The 24,403-nt window shown below is 39.8% G+C and overlaps 3 protein-coding genes and 3 non-coding genes across 6 annotated transcripts; 3 read left to right on the forward strand and 3 right to left on the reverse strand.

The window, feature by feature from the left end:
* The first annotated feature begins 8 nt into the window (after positions 1-8).
* On the forward strand, positions 9-631 carry LOC115758818 (RNA-binding motif protein, X-linked 2). Its single transcript, XM_030699595.1, has one exon. It carries the CDS (start codon positions 26-28, stop codon positions 569-571), a length of 546 nt encoding a protein of 181 aa, XP_030555455.1. The 5' UTR covers positions 9-25; the 3' UTR covers positions 572-631.
* A 108-nt stretch (positions 632-739) lies between these two features.
* On the reverse strand, positions 740-3,293 carry LOC115758994 (probable RNA polymerase II nuclear localization protein SLC7A6OS). Its single transcript, XM_030699796.1, has 4 exons — positions 3,006-3,293; positions 2,390-2,841; positions 1,183-1,358; positions 740-1,127 (listed from the first exon to the last, which is right to left on the reverse strand). The coding sequence occupies exons 1-4, from the start codon at positions 3,189-3,191 to the stop codon at positions 853-855; spliced, it is 1,089 nt and encodes a 362-aa protein (XP_030555656.1). The 5' UTR covers positions 3,192-3,293; the 3' UTR covers positions 740-852.
* Positions 3,294-15,296: 12,003 nt separating this feature from the next.
* LOC115758846 lies at positions 15,297-16,394 on the reverse strand. Its single transcript, XM_030699628.1, has 2 exons — positions 15,965-16,394; positions 15,297-15,907 (listed from the first exon to the last, which is right to left on the reverse strand). The coding sequence occupies exons 1-2, from the start codon at positions 15,998-16,000 to the stop codon at positions 15,326-15,328; spliced, it is 618 nt and encodes a 205-aa protein (XP_030555488.1). The 5' UTR covers positions 16,001-16,394; the 3' UTR covers positions 15,297-15,325.
* LOC115759372 lies at positions 16,223-16,418 on the reverse strand. Its single transcript, XR_004017529.1, has one exon. It is a non-coding gene; the product is annotated as a U2 spliceosomal RNA (small nuclear RNA).
* A 241-nt stretch (positions 16,419-16,659) lies between these two features.
* LOC115759367 lies at positions 16,660-16,780 on the forward strand. The gene has a single exon (XR_004017524.1). It is a non-coding gene; the product is annotated as a U5 spliceosomal RNA (small nuclear RNA).
* A 6,866-nt stretch (positions 16,781-23,646) lies between these two features.
* Positions 23,647-23,786, forward strand: LOC115759366. Its single transcript, XR_004017523.1, has one exon. It is a non-coding gene; the product is annotated as a U4 spliceosomal RNA (small nuclear RNA).
* Positions 23,787-24,403: the final 617 nt, after the last annotated feature.

Here is a 24,403-nt window from a genome sequence, read left to right on the forward strand (position 1 = left end):
GTAAACAAAAGTTCAACCACATAAAATGAATCCGCTTACGAATATGCGAAATGTGCTTAAATTAAGCGAACTCGAGCTTAAAAATCCCAGTGCCAAGAGCTGGCATGATATGTACCGTGACTCTGCATGGATATTTATAGCCGGCTTTCCATACACGCTCTCCGAAGGTGACATCATCTGCGTATTCTCCCAGTATGGCGAAATTGTAAACATAAATCTGGTGCGAGACAGCAAAACGGGCAAATCGAAAGGATTTTGTTTCTTATGCTACGAGGATCAGCGCTCCACGGTGCTGGCCGTGGACAATTTAAATGGCATCAAAATCATCGATCGCACACTGCGCGTCGATCATGTGGCAGACTACAAGCCTCCCAAGGACAACGACAAGCTGGACGAGGAGACGCTGCGCCTTTACATGGAAGGATGTGCGCCGCAGCCTGTAACTAAACCAAAACCCGTTCCAACTGAGCCCGAATTTAGTAAATCCAATAATATAAAGCAGGAAAAAACCAAGCGCAGCAAGAGCTCCAAGGAGAAAAAGCACAAAAAGCGCCGCAATAGCTCCGATTAGTCTTAAAATTATAAATAAATATTATTACGTACCCTCACAGTGTGACTTATAATTTGTCATAAGATATGTCCGGCCTAGTGGGTGGCATTTACTAGACCACAGAGTACATTCTATATTAAAGAAAACTCAATCCAAGCCTGCACTTGCTTACAAAAAAAATATATATATTTTTAAGAACTGAGATTATAAACATTATAGAATTTGGTGTGCCTTTAATAGGAACACAAAGAACATAATACGTGGAAATATAAATATATAAGGTAATTTTTTTAAAGCGCCCTTTAGTCGCTATTTTGGCCATGTTCGCTGGCGCTCTCAAAATACGGCTCATCCTTGTCGGAATCTTCGGAGCTGGAGTCGAGGCCCTCCGCTTCGCGCAGTATGCGACGTTTGTAACGTTCGTAGGCGCTGCCCTGACGATCCACATTATAGAAATCAACATCATCCGCAAAACCATCTGCCTCTGTGTCTATGGTGTGCACATACGGATCCTGATATGTATTGTAATCTTCCGCATCGCTGGAGCCGCCGCTGGCAAACTCATCCTCATCATCATCTGCGAACAGGTGGCAATAAAATCATAGTAAGACGAATTTTTAACGGGGACCTACCAAACATGAATTTATTCATCTGCTGGCAGAGCTCCTCGTCGGAGCCCACGGCGCCAGCATCGTCATCATCAGGATATTCGTTTGTATAATAGTTCTCCTGATTTGAGTCCTCCGAGTCATAGTCCTCATCATCATTGTAGCAGTCCTCAAAGAAGAGCTCATCCACGGGCCGAAGACTATGAAAGTGAACAGATTTTGTGATTGATTAATATTTTAATTGAACATTTAATTATTTGCGCCAACTGAAGGATTGACTCATTAAGCGAAATATTTAAAACTAAGCTTAGGCCTTGAAAAATGCAACACCAAAATTTGGAAAATGCGTGGAAACGACTTATGTGCCCATATTTTCATCCCTTTTTGCTCATTCGATCGACCTCAGACTCATTTCTGAAAAGCTATATAGAAATTCGAAATGAATTCCCCTTCCCGAATCCCTACGGAATTTGGAAGAAAAACACTAGGCCCGTGCAAAGCCGGGTAACATCTACTAGTTATATACATCAATATTTATTTGAATTGGGCGCTAAACTAAAACTAAGCACTTAATTAGACTTTAGCACATGATTTGTGGAATGACTTAAATCGAAGAAAGAAACTTAAAAAACTGGCAACTGGCAACAAATGGGACAGGCAAAAGAAGGGGTAAAAAACAATTCGAATCAAAGTATATAAAACTAATATATATATATGTGTGTGTGTGTGTGTGTGGCAAGGTGCAAAAAGCGAAAATATAAAACTAATTGCTAATTAAGTTGATTTGGTTTTTTGCTTTGTTTCTTTTTGAGGAGCTGACTGCGACCCGTGCTTGAACTGTGATGCGTGCGGGTGGGTAGTGTGTATGTGGGGGGGTGGGCGTGGCAGCGTCTTATCACATCGTCGTGCTTGTTGCTGTAGTAGTTGTTGTTGTTGTTGTTGCTGCAGTGTTACCAGTAGCAGTTGTTGTAGTAATTAAACGGATAATACAACCTTATATAGAGAATCAGACGAATTACAATAACAAATTATTTATAGTCAAGTTTCTTTATGCTTATAGAAATTAAATCTAGATGATGTTTTATAAGGGGACCAAACAAATGAGCAACATGTACTTAAGCACACACACATAATTTAATTACAAATCGACTAGCCCCAAAGAATGTGATGTTTTTACACATAGAAATTTGTAATGTGCAACAATGGTTGTTCTTCAATGTTTAGGACGAACCTTAAATAGTTGTCATCCAACATATCAACATATTGCGCCTGCAGCTCATTCTCCGGCACATACAAATCGTAGACATAGCCAATGTCCGAATCGGCGGGCCGTTGCTGCCTTTGTGCCGTCTCCGGCGACAGCTCCTGCTCCTCCTCTTCACGCTGTGTATGCTGCGACTCAATGTCGACAATCGTTATTTGCCTGCGCTCAGCCGTGTTTTGCTCTTGGCCTCTGCTGCCGCTTGCTGCCTCCTCATCCTGTTCCACCTCATCGTGGAGCGTGGTGCGCAAACAGTTGACAACTCGATATCGTTGCTCGCGCGATATTTGTTGTGCCTCCTCGCGGCGTTTATCTCGCCGCTGGGCGCTCGCAATAGCCGGATCTATTGTTTGACGCACCAGCTCCTTGGCCGTTGCCTTGTTTAGACGCGCTGCCGCAAACTGCTTCGTGGCGCTGTCATCCTAAAAGAGTTTTAAGCATTAGTTTCGGCAGTATGAATGCTCGTTTAACAAACAGTTCGCTTGTTGCCTTTAAGGGTATTTAATCTTCGGCACACCCGGACAAATTGAAATCCTTAGGTGTGTTCACTTAAGCGCCTTAATTGAATATTTGCCGCCTGACTCACCTGTTTTTCTAGCGTGCCGGCAAATTTTAGCAGCACCTGGTTCAGCTCCTCTTTGTTTTCAACGCTTGGCGTCGCTGCCGCGGGCGCATTTTCATCGTTTAGCAAGCGTCGGCGTTTGCCATTCAATACAAATGCCGTGTGCGGCTCTTCATCAATGCGGCGCTTAATGCGCACCACAGCTGGCATATTTGTAACTTATTTAATTGCTTTATTGTTGCTTATCCGCTGGAATTTATTAACAAAATATGACGCTTGCGCCACAAATAAAAGTGTGCTACTAACAGTGTGAACGTAGGCAGCAGGCAATAAAATTCTACAAAAAATACCAGATTGATGGTATTAAACAGGAAGCTGAACGAATCTGGTACAAAAACGATACCGATACTTTTTTGTGCGCAGCAATTATTTTGTGATCGCGAGTAAGCATAGGCGCCAAAACTATGCGGCGTGAGAAGAATTTTTTCATTTATATTAAATAATGTGTTATATCGCGAGTTAAAAAGTGCATGAAATAACGTTTTAACCAAAACGGGAGTTCGGTTAAGTAAATGCAACAGCGTATAATGTCTGCTGGCATTTTTTTCGCAAAATGCCCCGTTAGCTGAAAGTGCCAGAGGTATAGCGTGCTGTCTCGCTCTGTGCTCTGTCTTTTATGCTACCTGGAGCTATCTTTTTACTTATAAAAGCTAAAGTTGCTTTTCTAAATAGAAAATTAGTTTGAAAAAAAAACGTGGCCTAAATTCAGAACATGTGAAACTGTTAGCTTCCAACTGTTATTTAACAGTGTTGCGCTCTGAGCACGCTAACATTGCGCTCCCAGAAAGTATGCAAGCCTAATACGAGCAAAGGGAATGTTAAATAGTCGGTTTGTGTACGCGCCGGGGTTCAGTTGTGTCTTCGCTGGGTGACGCGCGCATTGAATATGTTTTGCAAAATGTACCGTTAGCATTTACGTGTGCCGGCAGCCGCAGCCGCAGCAGCAGCAAACAAAATTAAAACGTGCCGCAAGTGCCAAAGCTGTTTGTCTCGCCATCTCACTCTTTCGCCCCACTCAAGTGCAATAATTTAAAGTGCGCTTAAAAAATTTAAAGCACGCCAGCATCACCCTGTGAGTGGGTTGTCCCCTGTATGCTGCGAGTGTGTGTGCGTGCGCGCTTGTCGCTCGTCGCATTGTCTCGAATTCGCGCGCGCAATTTGGCTGTCTGTGTATTGTTTGTGTTATGTGAGTGTGTGTGTGTGTGTGTGTGCTTACTGCAATTTGCGCCCAAATGATTTACCGTTTGATTGCTATCAACGCTTGCCGCAATTATGTTTTAATTGCCGCTAAATGGTTTACACACAACAGGATTAGCTGCAGCCCTTACGACAGGTGAGTGTGTAAGCTCCTAACCCCACCGCACCTGTGCAGCATCTTAAAAGTAAATTGAATTCGCTGTGTGGCATGAACTAATCCCGCATGCACAACGGCCTACAGACTATAAAAATATTTACGAGTAAATATGTATTACAAGGGAGCCCACAGCTTTCCCAGCATAACATATGTTTGAGCGCGCATTTCTAATACCCTGCAGAGACAGCGTATATTTTTGAAACAGACAGTGAGAGGCATTTCTTGATCAGGATTACAAACTGAGTCTGGATATATTCATGTCTGCTCTAAGGGGATCAGAAAGGGGCTTAGGGAAAACATGTGCTATTGTGTATATGTATATGTGTATGCATACAGGGCATCTCCTAGTTGGACACTCTTGACTAAAGGACTCTTCCTTGTTTATGATCAGTGGCGTGGCCGCGGCGCGGGGTGTCAAAAAATTTGCCAGCGCATGAATCATTTCGCCTACCCGCCGCCGCCCCCTATGCGTAATATGAGACGCGTCTGTAGCACGTGCATATGTGTGTGTGTGTGTGTGTGCGTTCGTGGGGGATTTCGCCTGACGCATGGTGTGGATACACTGGATGCGTTTGGCATAATAATGAAATAATAATGTCGCCTTTTGTTGTGAGGTGTCTCTCATCCGTTGTGGCAATATATTAATGGGCCTGCCACATAAAAAGCACCCCAACCGCAGGTCCTTTTTTTGTTTTATTTTTTTTGTTTGTTTGATTACAGCCTCACATGACTTCCGCGTACCCGTTATGAGAGTGGGGGATGGGGATGGGGGGGGGGGGGGGGGGGGGGGGGGGCTAAGCCCAAAAGATTAACATAAATATTCTGGTTCACGCTGTTCTCGCAACATAAAATGATGAGCAAAAGATCTGCTGATAAAATGCTAATCATAGAAACAATGTTGCCGCGACAACAACGGCAGCTACTACTTACAAGGATATGCCACACGCACCGGCTGTGACCGTGCCCTTAACATTTCCCATTTTTTCGGTGGTGGCAAAAACTCCTTGAGAAACTTTTGCGCTCTCCACCTAGACAAGTTGGCTTTTCCTCTTTTTATGGAGAGTTCCCGAAGAGGTAATCACAACTTTGCAATGCCATCTGGATGGGAAGACAGAAAGTGTTTATAATGTAATATAACATTAAAAAAGAAAAAAACAAACAGCTTAAACACCAACAAAATATATACTCTATAAAACTCAATTCAAATACTAATTCTCATGTTTGAATTTTTTTTCCAAGTTCTAATTTTAGAGTCCAGAAATCTTTTAAAAAGCCCCAAAAATAAATATTTACTTTTATCAATATTTGTGTTAGTGTATCTAAGTTTCGATTAAGTGAACCATATTTTCACAGATTTTTTTTTGTAGCTCTGCTTTGTAACATTTTTGATTAGCTCAAAGTTTGTACTGGCTTGAGGGGAGGCTGTGTGTGTGTGTGTGTGTACGATGGGGCTGGGGGTGGTTTAATTTTTGTTTAAACTTGACAGAAAACACCTCAGGCGTCCGCTCGGGTCGAGTGTCTCTTTGTGGTTTTGACAGCCTTTGTTTCTTGGGGGGCGTTTGGCTACTTAACCGATAAATTTGGCTTGCCAGCAGCAGCCGCAGCATCATATATCCTTGTTAATTTGTCTAAGGGATGCTTTTACTTGTACCTGTTTGTTGCCCTCTCATGTTCATAAATCATTTTAATGCATTTTGTTGAGACAAGTTGTCTCTCGGTCAGTTTATTTGGCTTGGTTTGGTCATTTTAATAACAAATTCATCATCGTCATAAGCGAGAATAATGACAGACAACAGGAGTCATCGACTGGACACTAGAAGGCAGATTGTGGAATGAACATTTTGGGCTACTTAATAATATTATTTTTGAGAGGTCGACCGTGACGTGCGACTACTTGTTTGTCAATGTAATTGAACCACATTGTATAGAGTATAGGCTTCTACGCAAGAATAAACCCAAGTAAATCATAATTTGAGTCCATCTCAGTTTCAGTTCACGTCGATTAATCTGACTGTCTATTGTCTGTCTGACTCTATGCCAAGCTTAAATTTCAAGATCTTCAATGTCTTCAGTCATTCTTCTATTAAAAAAGTAATAAAGCATTTAAGCAATTTTAAGGAAATCTTAAAGTTGAAAGTGCTTTCCATTTGCTCAACACGCAATTCGGCTCATATTTTATTTAACCAAAAGTATAAAACGAGAGACACAGAGCTGAGCTGAATTGAGTTGAGTTTCAGCAGAAAGTTCAGCTAAGCGTTTTGCTGCAATGGATTTATGCGTCTTTTGATAACTAATTCCCTTTGGGCGACTGTCAACATGGAGATAAACTCCCAGGCAACTCCAGAGTCCGGCTAAAGCACATGTGAAAAAGAAGAAGGAAAAACTTAAAGCTGCATTTTTTCTCTCTGCCGTTTGCTCAATAACTCTGCATGACTGGCAGAATGACAGACTGACTGGTTGACTGCCTGACTGCCTGGCTGGGTGATTGCCAGACTGACACTCATATTAATTTGCTGTTAAATGGCAACCCTAACGGCATTTTCGGGGGTTAAAGCCTGGCCAAATGTGCAAAAAAAATGGCCGAAAACAATTTGAGGCAATCAGCTGCCGCGTACGTGACACGAGCTCCCAGTTGGCACTCAGTTGCCAACTGGCCAACTATTGATAAGAGAGAAAAACTTGGGGAAAAACTTTGAGCAAAAAACTGAAGGAAAAGAATGTAGTGCAAAATGCAAACAGCTGCTGCCCTTTGGCCCATGTCAATGACCTCTTCGGTAACGCGTGCACGTGAGCCAAGTGTAGCGGCAAATGAGCTAATTTACTTGAATTTCTGCTGCAGCTCCTTGGCAACCCACACCGGGTCCACACGTGTCCAACAAGAAGTCAAGAAATTCAATTGTGAACATAAATCATGCCAGACGGCAGATGAACACGCAATCAGCTGTTTGTCACAGCGCAGGTTCCAAATGGAAGTGCTAGTTGAATCCAAATTGGAAGGGGTCTGTGGAGCATGTCAATCAGGCCACAAGAACAACGCGTGGGCATCCCAGGGTTGAGAGTGCTTTAAGCCCCAGCCAGAACAGCATGTTTGGTGCAATAAGGGTACTAGTAGAGAGTAGTCAGCCAGACAGATACCCCGTCATTTTGTGACTATAGAAAATGGGAAATATACGTTATTGAAATATGATAAACATTTTCGACTGTGTTTTGACTATTTATTATATAAAGAGATTAAAATATGACTAGGTTCTAGAAAACCTAGAAAACCATTCTAAGACTTTTCAAGTCTGTATAGATCAAAATGGAAACCATTTTTGGTCACGTTACGTACTAGTAAATGTTTGGACTTCATGCTGAAACAATATTTTTCATACCATTCCCAATTTACATCAAAACTGTATCTAAATCTTTCGTTATTTGTATTCATTTAGAATACGTTTTAAGCAAGATATTCAACCTAATATATCTGTAGATATGTCAAGCCTCTTGATTAGCTTTGTCAATAGGGTATAAAACTGAAAGCGTAGAGGATTTATCGATGGCTTCGATGTAGGCGATAATTTATTTAACAATGTGTGGGCTACCAGCCTCGGGGCCAGGGGCTTGCCCTTGGCTGGTCCGGGCCATTGAGATGTAAACGGTTGCAGAAATACGTTGAAGTTGGCGCTGGGCACATTGTTGGCCCTGGGGCTAGAACAAAGAAGAGAAACGTTTTTATTTGCCGCAGCATCGCACTCCTTCTACTATTTGTCGACTGCAAATTGCAAAATGATATTAGAGAGCGGCGTTGGTAACTGTGGGGGTGGTTAGCCTGCTGCACTGCATCAACGATTTGGGGTTGGCCAGCCGAGCAGAGTGAAAGTGCAAATGCGACCAGTAAATGTAGCAGCAGCAGGTCGCGTCTAATGAGCACGAGCAAATTTAATGTGATTTGTGCGAAGGGTGCAACGCCTTTTTCAATATGGGAATGTCTATATATACATGTGTGTGTGCGTGTGTGTGTGCTCTATTTGCTTTTGTAATTGACGTGTTGGTCCAGGATACAAATCCAACACGCTCTGCCCTCTGTCCAGTCATCGACTTTAATAAATAATTGAGCACACACACCTAAATGTGCTACGTGAAAAACACACAGAAATTGTCATGTGCATTGCCCAGGACATTTAGGACAGCTGCAGGATCAAGGTTGTGCACGAAAACATTTGTTATATGATAATGATGTCCAACAAAATAGAGCAAAATTGTAATTGAACAGTACATAAAGAATAACTAAATGAGTTTAATTGCAGCACTTTCGTCAGGCATTTTAATAATAAGCAGAAAAATGTGAGCCTAGCCGGCTAATTCCTAAATTTGCAAGCTCTAATTTAAACAGTTTCTTTGGGCTTATAAAATTAGAAATAAATTAACAAATTGCAAGCAATGAAATGGAAATATAGTATCCAAGTATTTAATATTATTACTTGTTGAAAGAAGCTATTAATAATTATTTATATAATAAGGCTGTATATATATAGAGTTTATTGTAGGTCTTGGTTTTATTTGTGCCTTAATCAAAGCACAATTTATTTATGTATTTTATGAGCTACAAATCCTAGAAAATTAAGCAATTTGTTACCGAGCTCCAGCTGCTGAAAATATAAATATCAAGAATCATTTTGCTGTTTTTTTTTTGTGTTCCAATTAAAGCACAGTTTATATTTTTTTTTAGAAATAAAAATATCTTATTAAATTAGAAAATAATTCAAAATTCTAACAATTGAAAACAAAAATCGCATATCTGATTTTCTATCAAGAATCATTTAGCTATATTTACTTGTTGAAAAGGCCTATTAAAATGATGTCCATAACTAGACGATTATATGATAAGTATTCTCTCTAAGAAATTGTATTTATTATTATTCCCTTTCTGCTCTCGGCCCTATCTACTGCCTTTAGCCGTCATTGACAAGCCTCGTTACATTCAAGCAGCCCCTCACTTGAAAAGTAGAATGTCCTTTGCCTTTGCCATTGCCGGCTGCTCATTAGCACTTGAAATGTCTTTTATTGAGGCCACTAAGCAGAAAGCGTTGCGTTCCTTTTGCAGACGACTTTATGGTTGTTTGTTGATGCAAATACGGCGAAAAGTCTAATAAAATTATTTCCGCTATTGTTTAGCAGGTTTTTGGGTTTCGTGTTGCCTTTCGGCTCTTGTGGGGCATCAAAAAGGCTCGCTTGATTTCATGACACGCAGTGGAGTTGACTTGTTTTCGGCTTGATTTAGCTGCATTGAGATAAACGCTCTTTGTTTGGTTATCGTTCGAACGAGAAATGATAAACATAAGTTGAACTTGGGCCGAGACATTGACAGGCTGGCATTCGAATCAAGGAGAACGGTAAAACAGGACACGTGCTGCGTCCTGCCCTCTGTGCTGTATGTAAAGCTATGTGCAAAGAGGGCCAGGAGCCACGCCAACTGTAACGACCTCCTCAGCGCTCCGGCCGCCGCCCTTTGTCCTGCGCCTGGGTTTGGGTGTTTGCATTTTAAAATCATCCCTCGAAAAACGCTTTGCCAACTTCAATTTCAGTCGCTGTCATTTGAAGCGACCCGTTAGCCCTCCCTTTAATACAATGCACGACCTCATGCCTCCAGCACAGTGGTCGAAATATATGTATACACTTGCTGAAAAAAGTTAGTAAATCAGAAATTTGTTTATATTTATAATGAGCTCTGAATTAAGCGTGTTTCTACAACAATGAAATTGCTCGCTTGGGCTCAACTTTATTATTTTAAAGGCTAACTTCTTTTTGAATAAGAATTGAAATATTACACATTAATACATTGAAATTGAAATTAAAAATATACGACGACATTACATCGATTACATCTCGTCAACCCTAAGATACAAATGAAGGCTAATAAATTCTTTAAGGTTGATAAATTTTAACCAATTTAATTTAGAGCTTCAAATACATAATACTCGATCGTCTAATTATGATTTTTGCATAAAGAATTTAAAACATTCTATTCTGCATATTTTTCAAAGCAAACATGTTGACTCTTGTGTCACTGTGTGACTCTCCGAGTTGTCCTTTGGGAATCGCCGACGCTATTTGGTAACCCCATTTGGCCTGCATTTTGCGCGCTATTTCGATTTTAGTCCTCTGTGCATAGCAATTCATGTTGCGATTGGGGTGTCCCATGTCGTCCACTGTGGGCCACATTGGTCCAGGTAGCCGGCGGGCGTTGCAAGTGGCCAGATATGTGTTTGTGTTTGTGATTGTGCCTCTGTCTGTGTCTGTGACTCTCGTTTCAGGCTTTGGGTTTGTTAATTTTTTATTAGATTTGTTGCAGCGTCTGCACTGTGCCCATAATTTTTGTGTGACTGTGTATGGCAAATTGTTGCTTCTAAAGCGGCTCACTTTCCCGACTTTCTCGCCCTCTGTTCCTCTGTCCACTTCGCTCACTTCGACGTTGGCAAAAATTCAATCAAAAAACTACAAGCGTAAACAAGTGGGTAACATGGCCAACTCATGTATCGTTTCCACTTCAATTTTCAAGTGTTTTCCTTTCTGTTCAAGCCGCATTTTTGTTTTGGGTATGTGCTGTGCTTTTATCGTTATGCCGCATTTTAGTTTTCCTTTCGAATTGAAAATCGCAGCTGGCAAAGTTGGTTTTTGGCCAGGTTTAAACTGCCTCGCTGGCAATTTGTGCCTACACTCCAGTCAGCCCCATTCCAGCCACACCTCCCAGCTCCTTAATACACCTAACAGCCGCGCTAAGTCCTGGCAGGGCTTTGGCTCAGACGCCGTTCAAGAAGTATTTGCACGCATTTTGCGGCCTAAAAGTATTCAAAGGCCTAAATTACTTGGCGCACACCGCTGCTGCTGCTGCTATCTGCTGTTTTTTCATCTACTTGTTTTTGTTTTTTGTGTGCTCTTGCATATGGTGGGTATTTTGTTTTTCTGCTGTGACTTGTAGATTGTTCAAAGCGAAGCAAATGCTTGCCTTTTGCAGGATCAGTCTTTACAAATAATAAACAAAAGCGTATGCCATATTAGCTGTGGATATGAAACAAGTGATGAGGTGAAATGTTGGTTAGTCGACTATCTGATTAGATTAATTAGTCAAGCAGTCAGTAAATTAGTCAATTGGTCAATCATACAGTCAATAAGCAAGTCAGTCAGTCAGTCATTCGGTTAATCAGTGGGTCAGTCAGTCAGCTGGAAAGTCTTTTGGCTAAGCAGATAGGGAGTCGGTTAATTAGTCTGTCCATCAAACAATTAGTCAATCAATCGGTTGTATATTTGCAAAGTTATTTATAACATATGCAGAGCATGAAATCAAGAGTCATCCGTCAGACCGTCAAATTTTTTTCAATCAATTAGTTGTATATTTAAATGATATATAAAATGGGAAGAGTATTAAATTAAATGATTGCCAATCAGACAGTTAGTCGGTCAATCAGTCAGTTAATCAATCGGTCATATACATGCATGAGATACAACCTGTTTAGACAGACGGTAATTTGATCAATCAGTCAATCAATCAGTAAGTCAATCAACTACTTGTATATTAACATGAAATATAACCTGTACAGAGCATTATATCAAAAGCATGTCAATCACTCAGTAAGTTTATCAATCAGTCCGCTTATTAGTTAGTTCATCAATCAGTCAATCAAAATAGATATTTATATTAATATGTCCTGTGCAGAGCATTCAATTGAAAGTCAGTCAATCACACAGCTTATTAGCTAGTCCGTCAATCAATCAATCTGTTATATATTATCATTCGATTATATATTTACCTGATATATAACTTTCGCAGAGCATTAAGTCTTCGACATTTCCAAAGAATTTTCGCTATTTTGTTTTTATTGCTGATTGTTCCACTTGTTTTTGAGGATAACAATAAATTTTTATTGTTGTTACGCTCGCCTTTCGCTTTTTTGTTTGTTTGTTGTTTATGTTTCGGTTACAGTTGGGTTTGTTCTTTCTTTTTCCCTATTTTTTTTTCTAGGGGGGTTTTCGCTTTCGCGCTGTGGTTGGGCTACCCGTCAAGAGTGGCCGTCTTATTTATTGATTTCTGGCTTTTTTCTATTTCTATGCTGGCATTTTGGCAAAAAAAAAAGAAAAACTTTTTGGCGGCTGCGGCGATGACTGCGGCTGACAAATGGTTTGAACTTTGTCAAAAGTTTTCATTTTGTCTAGTTGTTGCTGTTGTTGCCGCTGTCGAGGAAAACTTCATTTAATCTAATTAAATTGCTGCACAGTAACTGTAAACTTCATTAAGTTTTTCGCACAGCTTCTACACATCTGTTGTTGCCAACAATGAGCCAAGTTAATGTTCCCGAACATTGTCAGGGGCTGGCGGGAACTTGGGGCGGTCTTTCATTGTGTAAATTGTCATAACTTTAGCTCTGTTTAAAGTTGTTGTTGTTGTTGCAATTAGCTGTGGCAGCTGGTTTTTCCTTTAACCTGTTGTGCTTTCAACTTTCGGGCGGAACTTTTTGGCTTAAGCAGTCGGTTGCATAGTTTTTCATAAGGTTCTTTGCCAAGCTTTGTCTAGGAAGTTGCTGTTGTATGCCAAGAAATAGCATCGCAACATTTGACTACAGTCATTCAAATGGGTTTCAAGTACTATGGGCAACAACTGCTCGAGCATGCCTTAGAATGCCAACTAGATGGAAGTTGGCTGTGTCAAGCATTTCCACTTTGCATATATGTAAATGTGTGTTAGCACTTTTCTAGAGCACTTTATGGCAATTGCCAGTCTTTAATTAAATACATTTAAAATGCTTGATGTAATCCGATTAGTTTCTATAAATATGCCATGAAAAATAAGCGGATTAGCTTCAACTCGTACAAAGAAATGCAAGTGGCACAAATCCGCTTAGAGCGCATTACAAGTTTATGAATTTTACGGACAACAAAACAAACGAATAATAATTAAGTTAAATTAATCAATTAAAATTCGATTAAGGAAGCTACTTACTGGATATGTATTAATATAACAAAAATTACTTAATTATATTTTTAATTCTCTAATGATATTTTGGCCACTTAAAAAATATGTGATATAAATTTCTCTTTAGTTTCTGAGCAGATATATCTGACATTAGATCTAAATTAATTCTCTTTAGCTCTTGAGCAGATGTTGCAAAATCTTGGATCCAAAATACTAAAAAATATAAAACTGTAGAAAAAAGATGTATGTATTTATACATATTGTATAATAAAGTGATTTTTAATTCTTTTTTTTTTTCGGTGTGGTATGGTAGAATATAGACTTTTATTCCCGAAAAATTTGTAATACATATTTCACAAATCCATTTCTCTGTTTTATTTCCAGTTCATTTCACCTTATTTTGAAAATGGTTTATTAATTATTAAATTTGTGTTTTTTATATACTAAAAAATAAACCATTTTTTTTTTAATATTTTAATAGTTCAAAAATATTTGTGTTAATTTATAACTGAATCGCCGTAATACACTTCCACAAAGCCTTTCCTCAGGGTTTTGTTTTATTTCAAGTTGATTTCCTTTTGATTTTCAGTATGGTATATTTCCCATAAAGTTTTATTCGCTGCTTCGCTTGCATAAAAAATCTGTATTAAACCGTCCTAAGCATATGTTTTGCTTATGCATTTTCCATTGTGCTGCAATAACCCGCAAGTTTTTCTTGTAGTACAGTTTGTCATAATTTGCAACTGCTGCAGCGCATTGCAGCGACTACCATGTTGCAGCTCTCCCCACAACTCGCCCCACACTTGTTCTTATTAACTGCTCAGCCATTTGTAGTATTGGAGTTAATACAGTTGGGGAGGCGGGTTGGGTGGGCGATTGCAGGGCAATGGCTTGGAATTTGGAGTGCATGTCCTTGTTGCTTGTTGCTGTTGTCCCTATAGCTGGCGTTCTTGCTGTCCTTTGACTATGTCGCTGCATAATTTATGACTGCTTAGTTGCAGTTGGCTTTTTTGTGCCGCCTGCTGCTTGCTGCTTGCCACATGCCGCATGGCACTTGCCACTTGCCACTTGCCACTTGCTGGCAGTTGTGCAGTGCACTGCCAAGTGCTGACCTCTCTGAGCGTAGCATGAGACGTCTGTCTCATGCCTCAGTGCGTGGCAGGACTACTAAATCAGCTGCAATTCGATGCGATTGATACCCTTTGCATTTGCATAGGTTCAAAAGGACTTTAAGCGCCGCGGGTCAATTGGAAATGGCCCGAAGTGCGGCAGCACTAACTCAATTATTAAACCATTTCATTGGTCAGCCAGACAAGTTGAGATTTACAAGAGATGCCCGATGTCCGATGCCCGCAGTCTACACCCGCCTTCACACACACACACACGCACTTACAAGCAGCTAATAAATTGTAGTCCTTTAGCATATGGAAAGCATAAGGACCTCCCTTGAATACAGCTGCCCACCCGCAGGGCATAAAATGTGTTGCTGTTGTTTTTAGTGGCGGCGGCTCCAGCTCCAGCTCCAGCTCTTGTTCTTATTGTTGTACTTAATTAGTGTTATGGTAGCAGCGGCCACAACTCATCTGAAATTTATTAAAGCTGGCACATTTCAGCGCCGAGCGAATGAAATGCGTCATTAATTTTAACCCAAGTAAACAACACGATAAAAATGCCATAAGAAAGAAAGGAAATTTGTTACAATTTTCTTTACGATCTTCTCTTATGCAACTATGTATAAAAAGAAAACCCCAAAAATTGTTGAAGATTTTGCTGTAAAGATTGGAGAAAGAAGTAATGCAATTTAAGCTGATGTGTTTTGTATTTAAGTGCATGGACATTTTGTTATAAAGAAAAGCTGCACTTCAAATGGGATCTTTCGACAAGAGATATATTGTATATATTATGAAATACAAAGTCTTAAGCTATATCTGTCGTGCTGTATTTTAAAACAGGTATAGTTATTTCGGACAACTATAACTACTACATTATCATGATTTGTATAGCTAACCATTCGTGAAAATCTTCGCCCGTTAAGGTGAGATATTGGAAAAAATTATTAAACTGAAATTCGCGATCTCTTGGAGCTGCATTGGCGAATCTATTAAAGAAATCAACAGTAAAATATTCAGCACGGCCTGTTGCGGTCCTCGATCTGCGTATGATTTCACGAGCCTCCGACTCGAAGGCCGTGTAACGTTGAGCGTTGCCTTCCATGAAGCGGGCGTTCATGTTGTCATAGGCGCCCTTTGTGTATAGGTTTAGCTGTTCTGTGGCCTGTTGAGATCCGTCTCCCTTTGGCAGCAGATTTCTTATCTGGCTGCTAAACTGCGTAATGCCGTTGTCATCTGTTGGCAGGGTCGCAACTCTGGGCGTCCATTGCTCGATAAAGTCGTTCCATTTCCTTATTTCTTCTTGATCTGCCACCGCACAGCTCACAATCAATCGGGCTAGCGAGAGGCAGAAGTTGACGCTATCCTGTCTGATAAGTTTCTTAGTGTTTCGGGCAGACTGGGCCAGTTCCTCTCGGAGATCTTCAGTTGGAGCGGCGGCGCCTACGAGGCTCTGCATGAAGGTTGGGACTTACAGAAACTTTTCCGAGTCTGTGCTCTTGATACATACCAACAGAGCGAGACCAACTGCAAACGAAGAATGCATCTTTAAGAATGCTTACAATCGGTTTAACATCCCAATATATATTTTGGGAGGCAATTAATATATATAAATAAAATGACATTCGATGCGCAAATAAAAATCTGCTTTTCTTAGAAGCGTTGAAAATTATCGCATATTCAAGCCGGGGGTCAATTGTAGGTCGCATTGTTGTGCAAAGTCGTACGCTTATGTGCATTTTAAATAGTCTTTATTTCAGATTTATTGTTGAATTGGGCCGAAGTCCCGGCGATACTGCAATGCCGGGCCAACCCTTGACAGAGGTGGAGCAAGCCCCTAGCACTCCGTCTGATTCCAAAAATCAGTTTAACATTTGTTGTTCTCCAATGGAGAAACTATCAGATGTTAAGCTGATAAGAACAGATACTACACTTTGATCTTAGCCATAAGGCCGAGAAGCGATAACTTGTTATCAATAAATACCCAGGCCTCTATGTGGCCACAGCTAAAACCAGTTGCGAATTATAAGCGAGACACGTGTGTGAAACTAACTTGTGTACATTATCAATGCCTACTTAGGGGTAGTGCTGTGTACACTGTTGTATATTTCAGGGGTTGTTCGGATGCAACTCTCCTATATAATATAATTCACAACTAGTTTAGGCATTGCTTAAGGTAGAGTCAAGGTGTTTAATTGGGTTAATTCACTCTGGCTTCTCTTCAGTTGTCGAATAAATCTTTCGCCTTTTACTAAAGATTTCCGTGGAGAGGAGCACTCTAATGAGTCTAAATTGAATTTTTCGCGTGCCTGGTGACTTTTGGTTGCCGGGCCATTTAAAAATGTATATAGTATTGAAGGGAGTAATCTATCAGATATATAAGTATATATTTCAGTATTGCTGGCATATTTACCAAATGTTTATAATGTGCCTACTAATGCGTTTGAACTGTATGCACTCGAGATTTTTATATAGGTTTACGATTATATTTTACAGTTTGAGTGTTCGTAATTTTGGGTTGTAAAATGTCGACACATAAAATTTAATAAGCGCTTTAAATTGCGCCGCACTTGTTGTCGGCAGCTGTTGCGCGTCCTTTTTAATGGCCTCCTCCTTGGCAGCCTGCGGCTTGCCTTTTATGTGTGTCAACATTTATGACAGCTACAAAAGTCAATTAGCCTTACCAAACACCAAATCCCCAAATGGGCGTTTCCTTTCTCGCTTTAAGCCAGCCAACTCTCCCTCTTTAATTTGTTCTCTTTTTGTATTGCTTGGCGAATGTTGACATGCAAGTCGCATCGCTTGACTTAAACTGTTGCCTAATTAGTTAGTTGAAGCGTCTAACACATGATGATGAATGCCTAAACAGTTGATACGTGCACAGATAATAGTATAGCAATAGGGGGAGGATGGGACGCATGTTAACTATGTCAAAGAGAGGTAAATCGTGGGTGGCATAATATCTGTGGGCTTCTGCAGGAAAGGAGTTTCAACAATAAAGCTTTGCTAAATGCATTGCTACAGATTTAATTTGATTAATTTATAGGATTCTACTTTACGTGCTGGAAACCTTTCTAATATTTAATTGATGGTTCGAGGTCTGGGTTTCGAAGTCAGAATAATGTTATCCCTGAATAAGAAACAAATAAAATGTTTGGCCCGCCGAAGACTTAATATCCTTGTACACATTTGCCATATGGGATATTGATAGATATGAAGCTCGTAAATGCAGAGTTTGATGAAAATATCTTGGAAAACAGGCCATTTTGCCATACAAAAACTCATCATGTCGACCGATTCTTTCTATAGAGCTTTATAATAAAGTAGTTCGATGTTGATGAGACATAGCGTAGATATAAGCAGCATAGCTTAAATAGAGATGCCGAGTTTGGTCAAGAAACGTAGATAAACAAAAAGGTTTATTTTGCATACGGTTACCGTCATACTCCAGTAGACAGTAGATGATTAATCTTTCTTTATGGATTTGGATAAGTTCTCTTCTATTTCACATTTCATGACGAAATTATAATACCCTCTACAAGGGTGAAAATATATGAAATGAGCAGTTGTAGGCCTCAAATACAATCGTGCCCCCGTTGGATTAGGCATTATTTTTGTATACCTGCCACGGTAAGCATTTTGCTATTTGTATTTCTATGCGAAGTTTTGATAAGTAAATAATAAAGCAAAAAGGCAACGTATTCATTTATATTAGATACGCAATGGCACAGTGCTGGACATTGATATGGATCTCAGTGAAATAAATCGCAAATGAAAGGGAGCTAGAAAACCATTTAAGTTAGATATTTGCCAAATGCCAATTGCAATGATTGAAGCGATATAGAAAATGCAGCTAAGCTGCTCAAGATCTGGTCAGAGATGCTTGGAACCTTTTAAACACTTCTAATCAACTGAATCGCATTGTGCATCAAATCAGTCAGATTTGCCTGGCTGTGGATATTGCTTTTTCTGTGTGTGTATTTGGCTTATAAATTTAGTCAAAGCACGTAGCGTAAAGTTGGCAATAAATCCGGAAAACCCAACCGTCCGTACCAGCTTCCCCTCGCTTCCTCTCTCCCACACACACACACATATACGCAAATACGCACAGGACGCCTGCTGTGTTACACGTGGCGTATTAACAATATCGACATGGGTAAACAAGTCCAGGGGGTAGCTCTTTGCTGCTGAGGGGGTGAAAGTAATTTACACTTTTTCGACTTGAACTTTTGCTTGAATTCATTTTGATATTTACTTTCTACTCTCCCTTTCTCTCTTTCCCGTTTTCAGTCAAATTAAACCATTCGCTGTGAGTGCAACAAAAATTAACACAAATGTATCATAAAGTGACATATCTCGATGCAGAGCAAGTGCTACCCCAAAGACAGAGACAGAGCCTTGAGCAACCCCAAGGACAAGGACACGTGTTAAACATCCTTATCCATAGTCATTATCAGTGAGGCCAGTATGCCGAACCTTCATCATGTTGACTACAATCGGAAATATTCCGCCACGGAAACGATACAGGTAAGTGATTGCCCGCCGGCCAATACCCTAACCACTTCAAGTGGCCCCATTTAAAATTCAACTTGAGTGCGGTAATTAAAAATAAGACATTTATTTACGATCGCTGCCCCTGTGGCACGCGACCTCGACTGGGCGTACCCCTGCGTTACCCCCAATACCTGCCCCAACTTGCGTCCATTTGTCGATTTTTCACACCCGCGGACAAGGGTTCATTCTTGCTATCTCTTTCTAACTCTGGATGCCGTCTTGATTGATGCGCACGTTTTGTTGTCTGAGCAGCTCAACAAATTAATTGAAGAGTTTTGTTTTTGGGCCTTTTTTCTTTTGCTTTTTGGGCTGGCTGCCTCTGCCTGTGCACGCCCTTTTGCCCACTAATTGCTGTCATAAATTTGAACTCTAGTTCGAAATAAACATTCTTGAGGCCGTATACGTCTACGGTGTTTGGATTAATAGCTTAGTGGGGTGTATTAGACGTGTGAAAAGTTATGTAACTGATTAAAGAGGGGAAAAGTGCACAAATGGAGAGAAATTATATGTTAATAAAATGTATTCATTTAAATGGAGGAAGAGAGGTTTATTTGTTATATAGATATATCTAAAGCGATAGGTATATAAGATTTTTGCATTTTATGAATGATAAATACCTTTGAAAAACATACCCTTGCGATAAATATCAAACAAAAACTTGATTTTATTACAATAATTCTATGTTATTATCGTTCAGTTCTTAAGATTTCGCTTTTAATTGATAGCTCGAGTTAACTTGAAAAGGTTTTTCATAAGAACTAAATTCTTAACCGCTAGCGGCTATATAAGCCTTATGATATGCCGATCCCATATGACAGCCTTTACCTTACACTTGCCTGCCCGGGACTTATTGCATAGAATCAGCTGTTGCTGAAATATATATTGATATATATATGTATATATTAACTTGATGGGATGATATCTTATCTGACAGCTTTTACTACATGTACATGGACTTGTTGCATAGAATCAGTTTCTGCTGAAGAGTATATACAAATCTCTATACTTATATATAACTTATATATTGTCAATTATTTTATATAGAATCGTATCCATGTACATGATAACATATTTGCATAAATGATATTTGAAGTTAAGTGTTCAGTGTTTTGATCAGAGTTGAATGATTTACTAATGCTTTTTTCTAATTTTCTTTTTTAACTTGGCAATTCCACAGCCAAGGACTAGGCTGGGACTTTATATTATAAAGTATCCAAATGTTAATCCTTTTTCTTCACTTGCCTGAATAACTCGCCTTCTTAAAGAGTACAGAACAGCAGTTGGCCTCTCAGCTTTATGCATTGCAGGGCCTTTGCGAGTCGTTTAGCTCAAGCTAGCTACTGTTATCTCAGCTTTTGGCGTTCCCACGTCCGTTTTTCTTTGTTGTTGTTGTTGTGGTTGTTGTTGTTGCACTTTTAATCACAAAAACAACAAAAAAGCGTCGGCAAAGTTTGCCACTGCCGTTGCTGTTGGTCGTGCTTTGTTTTTGCTTTCTGTTGCATACAAAACGGCGCTTCCGCATGCCGTCACATGGCCGGAGTCGAGCCCCAGAATTGTGTGTGTTGTATCTATATATACAAACATACATAGATACACACATATTTATATATATATATATATATGTATGTATGTATGTGGGTCTGGGTCTGGAACTTGATTAAGTAGTTTCCGCGTGTTTTTATTTGCACAATAAAAGCATAAAATTGTTGCCCGTTTATTAAAGCCGGGCAAAAAGTGGCAGAGCAAAAAGTGTGAAGTGGATGCTTTTTCCACTGGCGCTCGGCTCCCTGGCAGACAAGGACTAACGGGCGAAATGCTAGACATGCTGTTTGCTATTTAAGCCGCTATTTTTATGGCTTTTGCCGGAATGATGGCGTTATGACTCTATTGTGACACGGCGCCGACGTGCCACAGTTAAAAGTCCATTTATATTTCGGCATACAACAAAAAAAAAAAAAAAACCAGATATAGCAAGAACGAATGCTTCAGACTGTGCCCCGCTCTTTGCGGACTTAAAAGTTTCACAAGGAATTATATATATTGATTGCGGCTTTAACTTTAAATGGATTTTGATTTCAATTTTATTTATTTTCGAAAATGTAAATTGTAAATGGAATAATTGTTTAAATATTCAAATCCTTATTTATTTGTTTCTCAAAATTATATATAAAATGTTCTTTTTTGTCTGTCGATAGTCTAATAAGGCATACAGCTACATATAGGATATTCTAGGCTTTAAACTTGTCTTACTTTGAATTGAGATAAATGCAGAATATCAGATATTTCAAGGTTTCGGTTTTAGAATAATTCTGAAACTTTTGGCAAAATTGCATTTTGAAATAAATTGTTTATAAAATGTGTTTCCTAATGTTCAGTTTTGTCTGTCTTAGCTGAGTGGGCGGCATAGGGAGGGGTCATCTCATTTTATATATATGTGTATATATTACTGCCATATGGCGCCTCCAGACGCAGGCCATTAAAAATGATTACAAAATGCCGCTACACAGTTCCCGGTAAGTGCCTCAAGCAACAAGAATGTTTGCCCGAAAGCACCGACCCACAGCTCCCCCAGAAATTTCACTTTTCGCCGCATATGCTGCCCGTAACCTTCCTTCTTTTTTTTTTTTTTTGGCAACAACAAAAAACTTTTTCTCTCCTTTTTTTTGCAAAACAAACAACATAAATATGGATTTCTCATTAAAATGCCAAAGTTATGCCGAGAAGCCGAGGCTGCCGGCATGTGGAGATTGCCGGGTCCGCCTGATGGAAGCAGCGCATGCGCTGTCTCCGTGTTTTTCTCTCTCACTCTCTCTCTTGGCGCTCTCTCAATGTCAATGTCGCGGCATTGCGCTCTCTTGTTTTGTGCTCTCTGCTTTGTTGGTGGCAAGTCACGTGCTGCCATTGACGGAATTTCATTGCCTGTTTGCCGGCTTAGTTGTATTTGCACACCCCCTGCTTACCCCTACATGCCCCCCCCCCCCCCCCCCCCCCCCCCCCCATCTCCTCTCCTCGATCATGCTTTGTTCGCGCTTAACACTCCGGCACGACAATGTGCGGCATTTGTCATGAAACGGATTTCCGGTATTCCGAATGTCGCAACTTCGCTGTCTTTGTGCCTTGCGTCTTCTGCTGTAGGGGATGTGTTAGGGGCTTGAGAGGGATGTTCGTTGCATACCCTGTGCCCATTGAATAATGGATAACAGGGGGTAGATGGCAGCTGTGCAAATGTAGGTAATAGCTTGAAGGAGGCATAGCTCGCTGATAAAATATATATGTTCTTGATCAGAATGACAATCTGATTTCAATATCAATCTCCATGTCCAGCATTTAAGAAAATAAATAAATGCTTTAACCCAAACTGAGATGGATATAAACTTTATTTTTGGTATAAACATACATTTTTATTTAGTTCGTAAGCTCTGAAATTCAATCAATAAACACAAAGGTTATTTAAGAATTAATTTGCTTTAAAGTAAAATCAGGAAAGAAAGGATTTGAAAATTATCATAAGTATAAAGAAAGAAAGTATAGACAGCTTGTATGCCTGTTTAGGCAATTCAAAACTTGGTACAGCGTATCTACCAACCGGATACTTTCCACTAAAGCACTGTTATTTCTTCTTGTTGCCTTCTCTGGCTTTGACACTCTTGACTTTGGGGCCGTGCGCTCGGGCACTTGGCCTCGGCCTGCAACAACTTGTTCAATCTGTTATGACAAAAGCTCGGGTCAAAAAAAAAGTTTGTTGTTGTTTTTTATTTCTGCCCTGCCGCAAAAGTGGCTATTTAGCATTTTAGAGTAGGCGAGCCGCCGCCGCCGCCGACCCCCTGGCCCCTCTTCATGTTTTGAAAGCCATTTTACTTGGTGCATGAATTTTTCATTAATTTCATTAGATTGTTTAAACGTGGGGAATTTTAATCAACGCTTCGCCTGGGCCCAAAACTTGTATAATAAATATGCAACGAAATTTGACAATAATAATAGTTAATGAGATGTCTAAGCGAGGGGGTGAGGAGGGCGGAGTGGCTGTTACAAGCCGTGTGGGGATGAAAACTATCAGAAGTTGACTGGAGCTAAATTGCTTTGTAGCCCAAATGGCTGACAATGCGACACTTTGGCGGCAGTTTGAAAGCGTTTTCAGTTAATAGACTGGCAAATGGGTAGGATAATCGAGAAATTATGTAGGATAGCTAAAATGCTTAGGGGCAGCCTATTTGGGGGCGTGCTGCTATCAAATAAGTAATAGTTTAATGGGGACTCTTAAGATATGTATAATAAAATCTGCTTGGAATTGCTGAGCATCACTTTTGGGGTAATTTATCTAATTATGTGCAGCTGTTTATGAATGTAATGAATATGTGCTTATTTATATGATATATACTAATAATTTGCATAACATCCAGCTTAATTATTCATAAAATTTGTATATTTTTCCTTTACTTTATACTTATTAATAAAGAGTATTTACCTGCCTCAACAGCCCTTTCCCTGAAGCCTTAAGCCTTCTCAACCAACTTGGAAACTCTGTAGCTCAAAAGTATGCTTTAATTTGTGAACTTTTTCGCACACATTTTGCTTGTAATTCACAACCGGTTCAAGTAGTTGCTGTATGGAAACCCTTTGGCCTGGCTGTTTGCAGTTATCTTTGCGCAGAGGCGATATCGTAACCAATGAAGTTCTACTGAGGTGCGATTATTGCTAGTTGAAAACTTTAACCAATACCCCGCCATGGGGACGTGAAATACCGTCCACTACGGCAATTTTTGGAAGCCCGAGAGGGCTCATACATTAATAAATTTAAATGAACAAGAAAGTAAGAAACTGATATTTTAGCAAGCCGTACTGTATTGTTGTTGTTGACAATCATATGACATAGAAATGTTGTCGAGCGGAGCTTTTCTTGGACAGATTATTTTAATGGGAAAACCACCATTTGGAAAAGTAGATGATCGTACAAATAGGTTAGAGGGAAAGATAAGCTCTGACATACAGCCTTGGTCAAGAAATGTAGAAACTCGATTTTTGGACCTGATCTATGCTCTCTCTATCCTTAGTTTATTACAGGCTCGTGTCTGCAGATTCCGTTGATGTGAATGTTACATACTTTTAAAACTGAGAACCAGATAATTAATTATATTTACACATTTAATGATGTTCAAATATGCTCAACAATCGATTTAAATTGCTTACGTAATAAGTCACTTTATAAATGTGTTGGCAGCGAGTCCTTAATCCAATTGCAACAGCTTCTTGCTTTAAGAAAACACATGTAATTATTTATAATAGCAGATCCGGGACTCGATTCTTCTTCTTCATACAGACTCTAAGTCCACTACGCTACTCAAGCGCCTGTGGAAAATGCGACTCAAAGACGTTTTGGATAAAGTGTTAATTTATG

This window comes from Drosophila novamexicana, unplaced genomic scaffold (genome assembly GCF_003285875.2).
Source record: "Drosophila novamexicana strain 15010-1031.04,08,12 unplaced genomic scaffold, DnovRS2.1 tig00000193-arrow-pilon, whole genome shotgun sequence".
NCBI lineage: Eukaryota > Metazoa > Arthropoda > Insecta > Diptera > Drosophilidae > Drosophila > Drosophila novamexicana.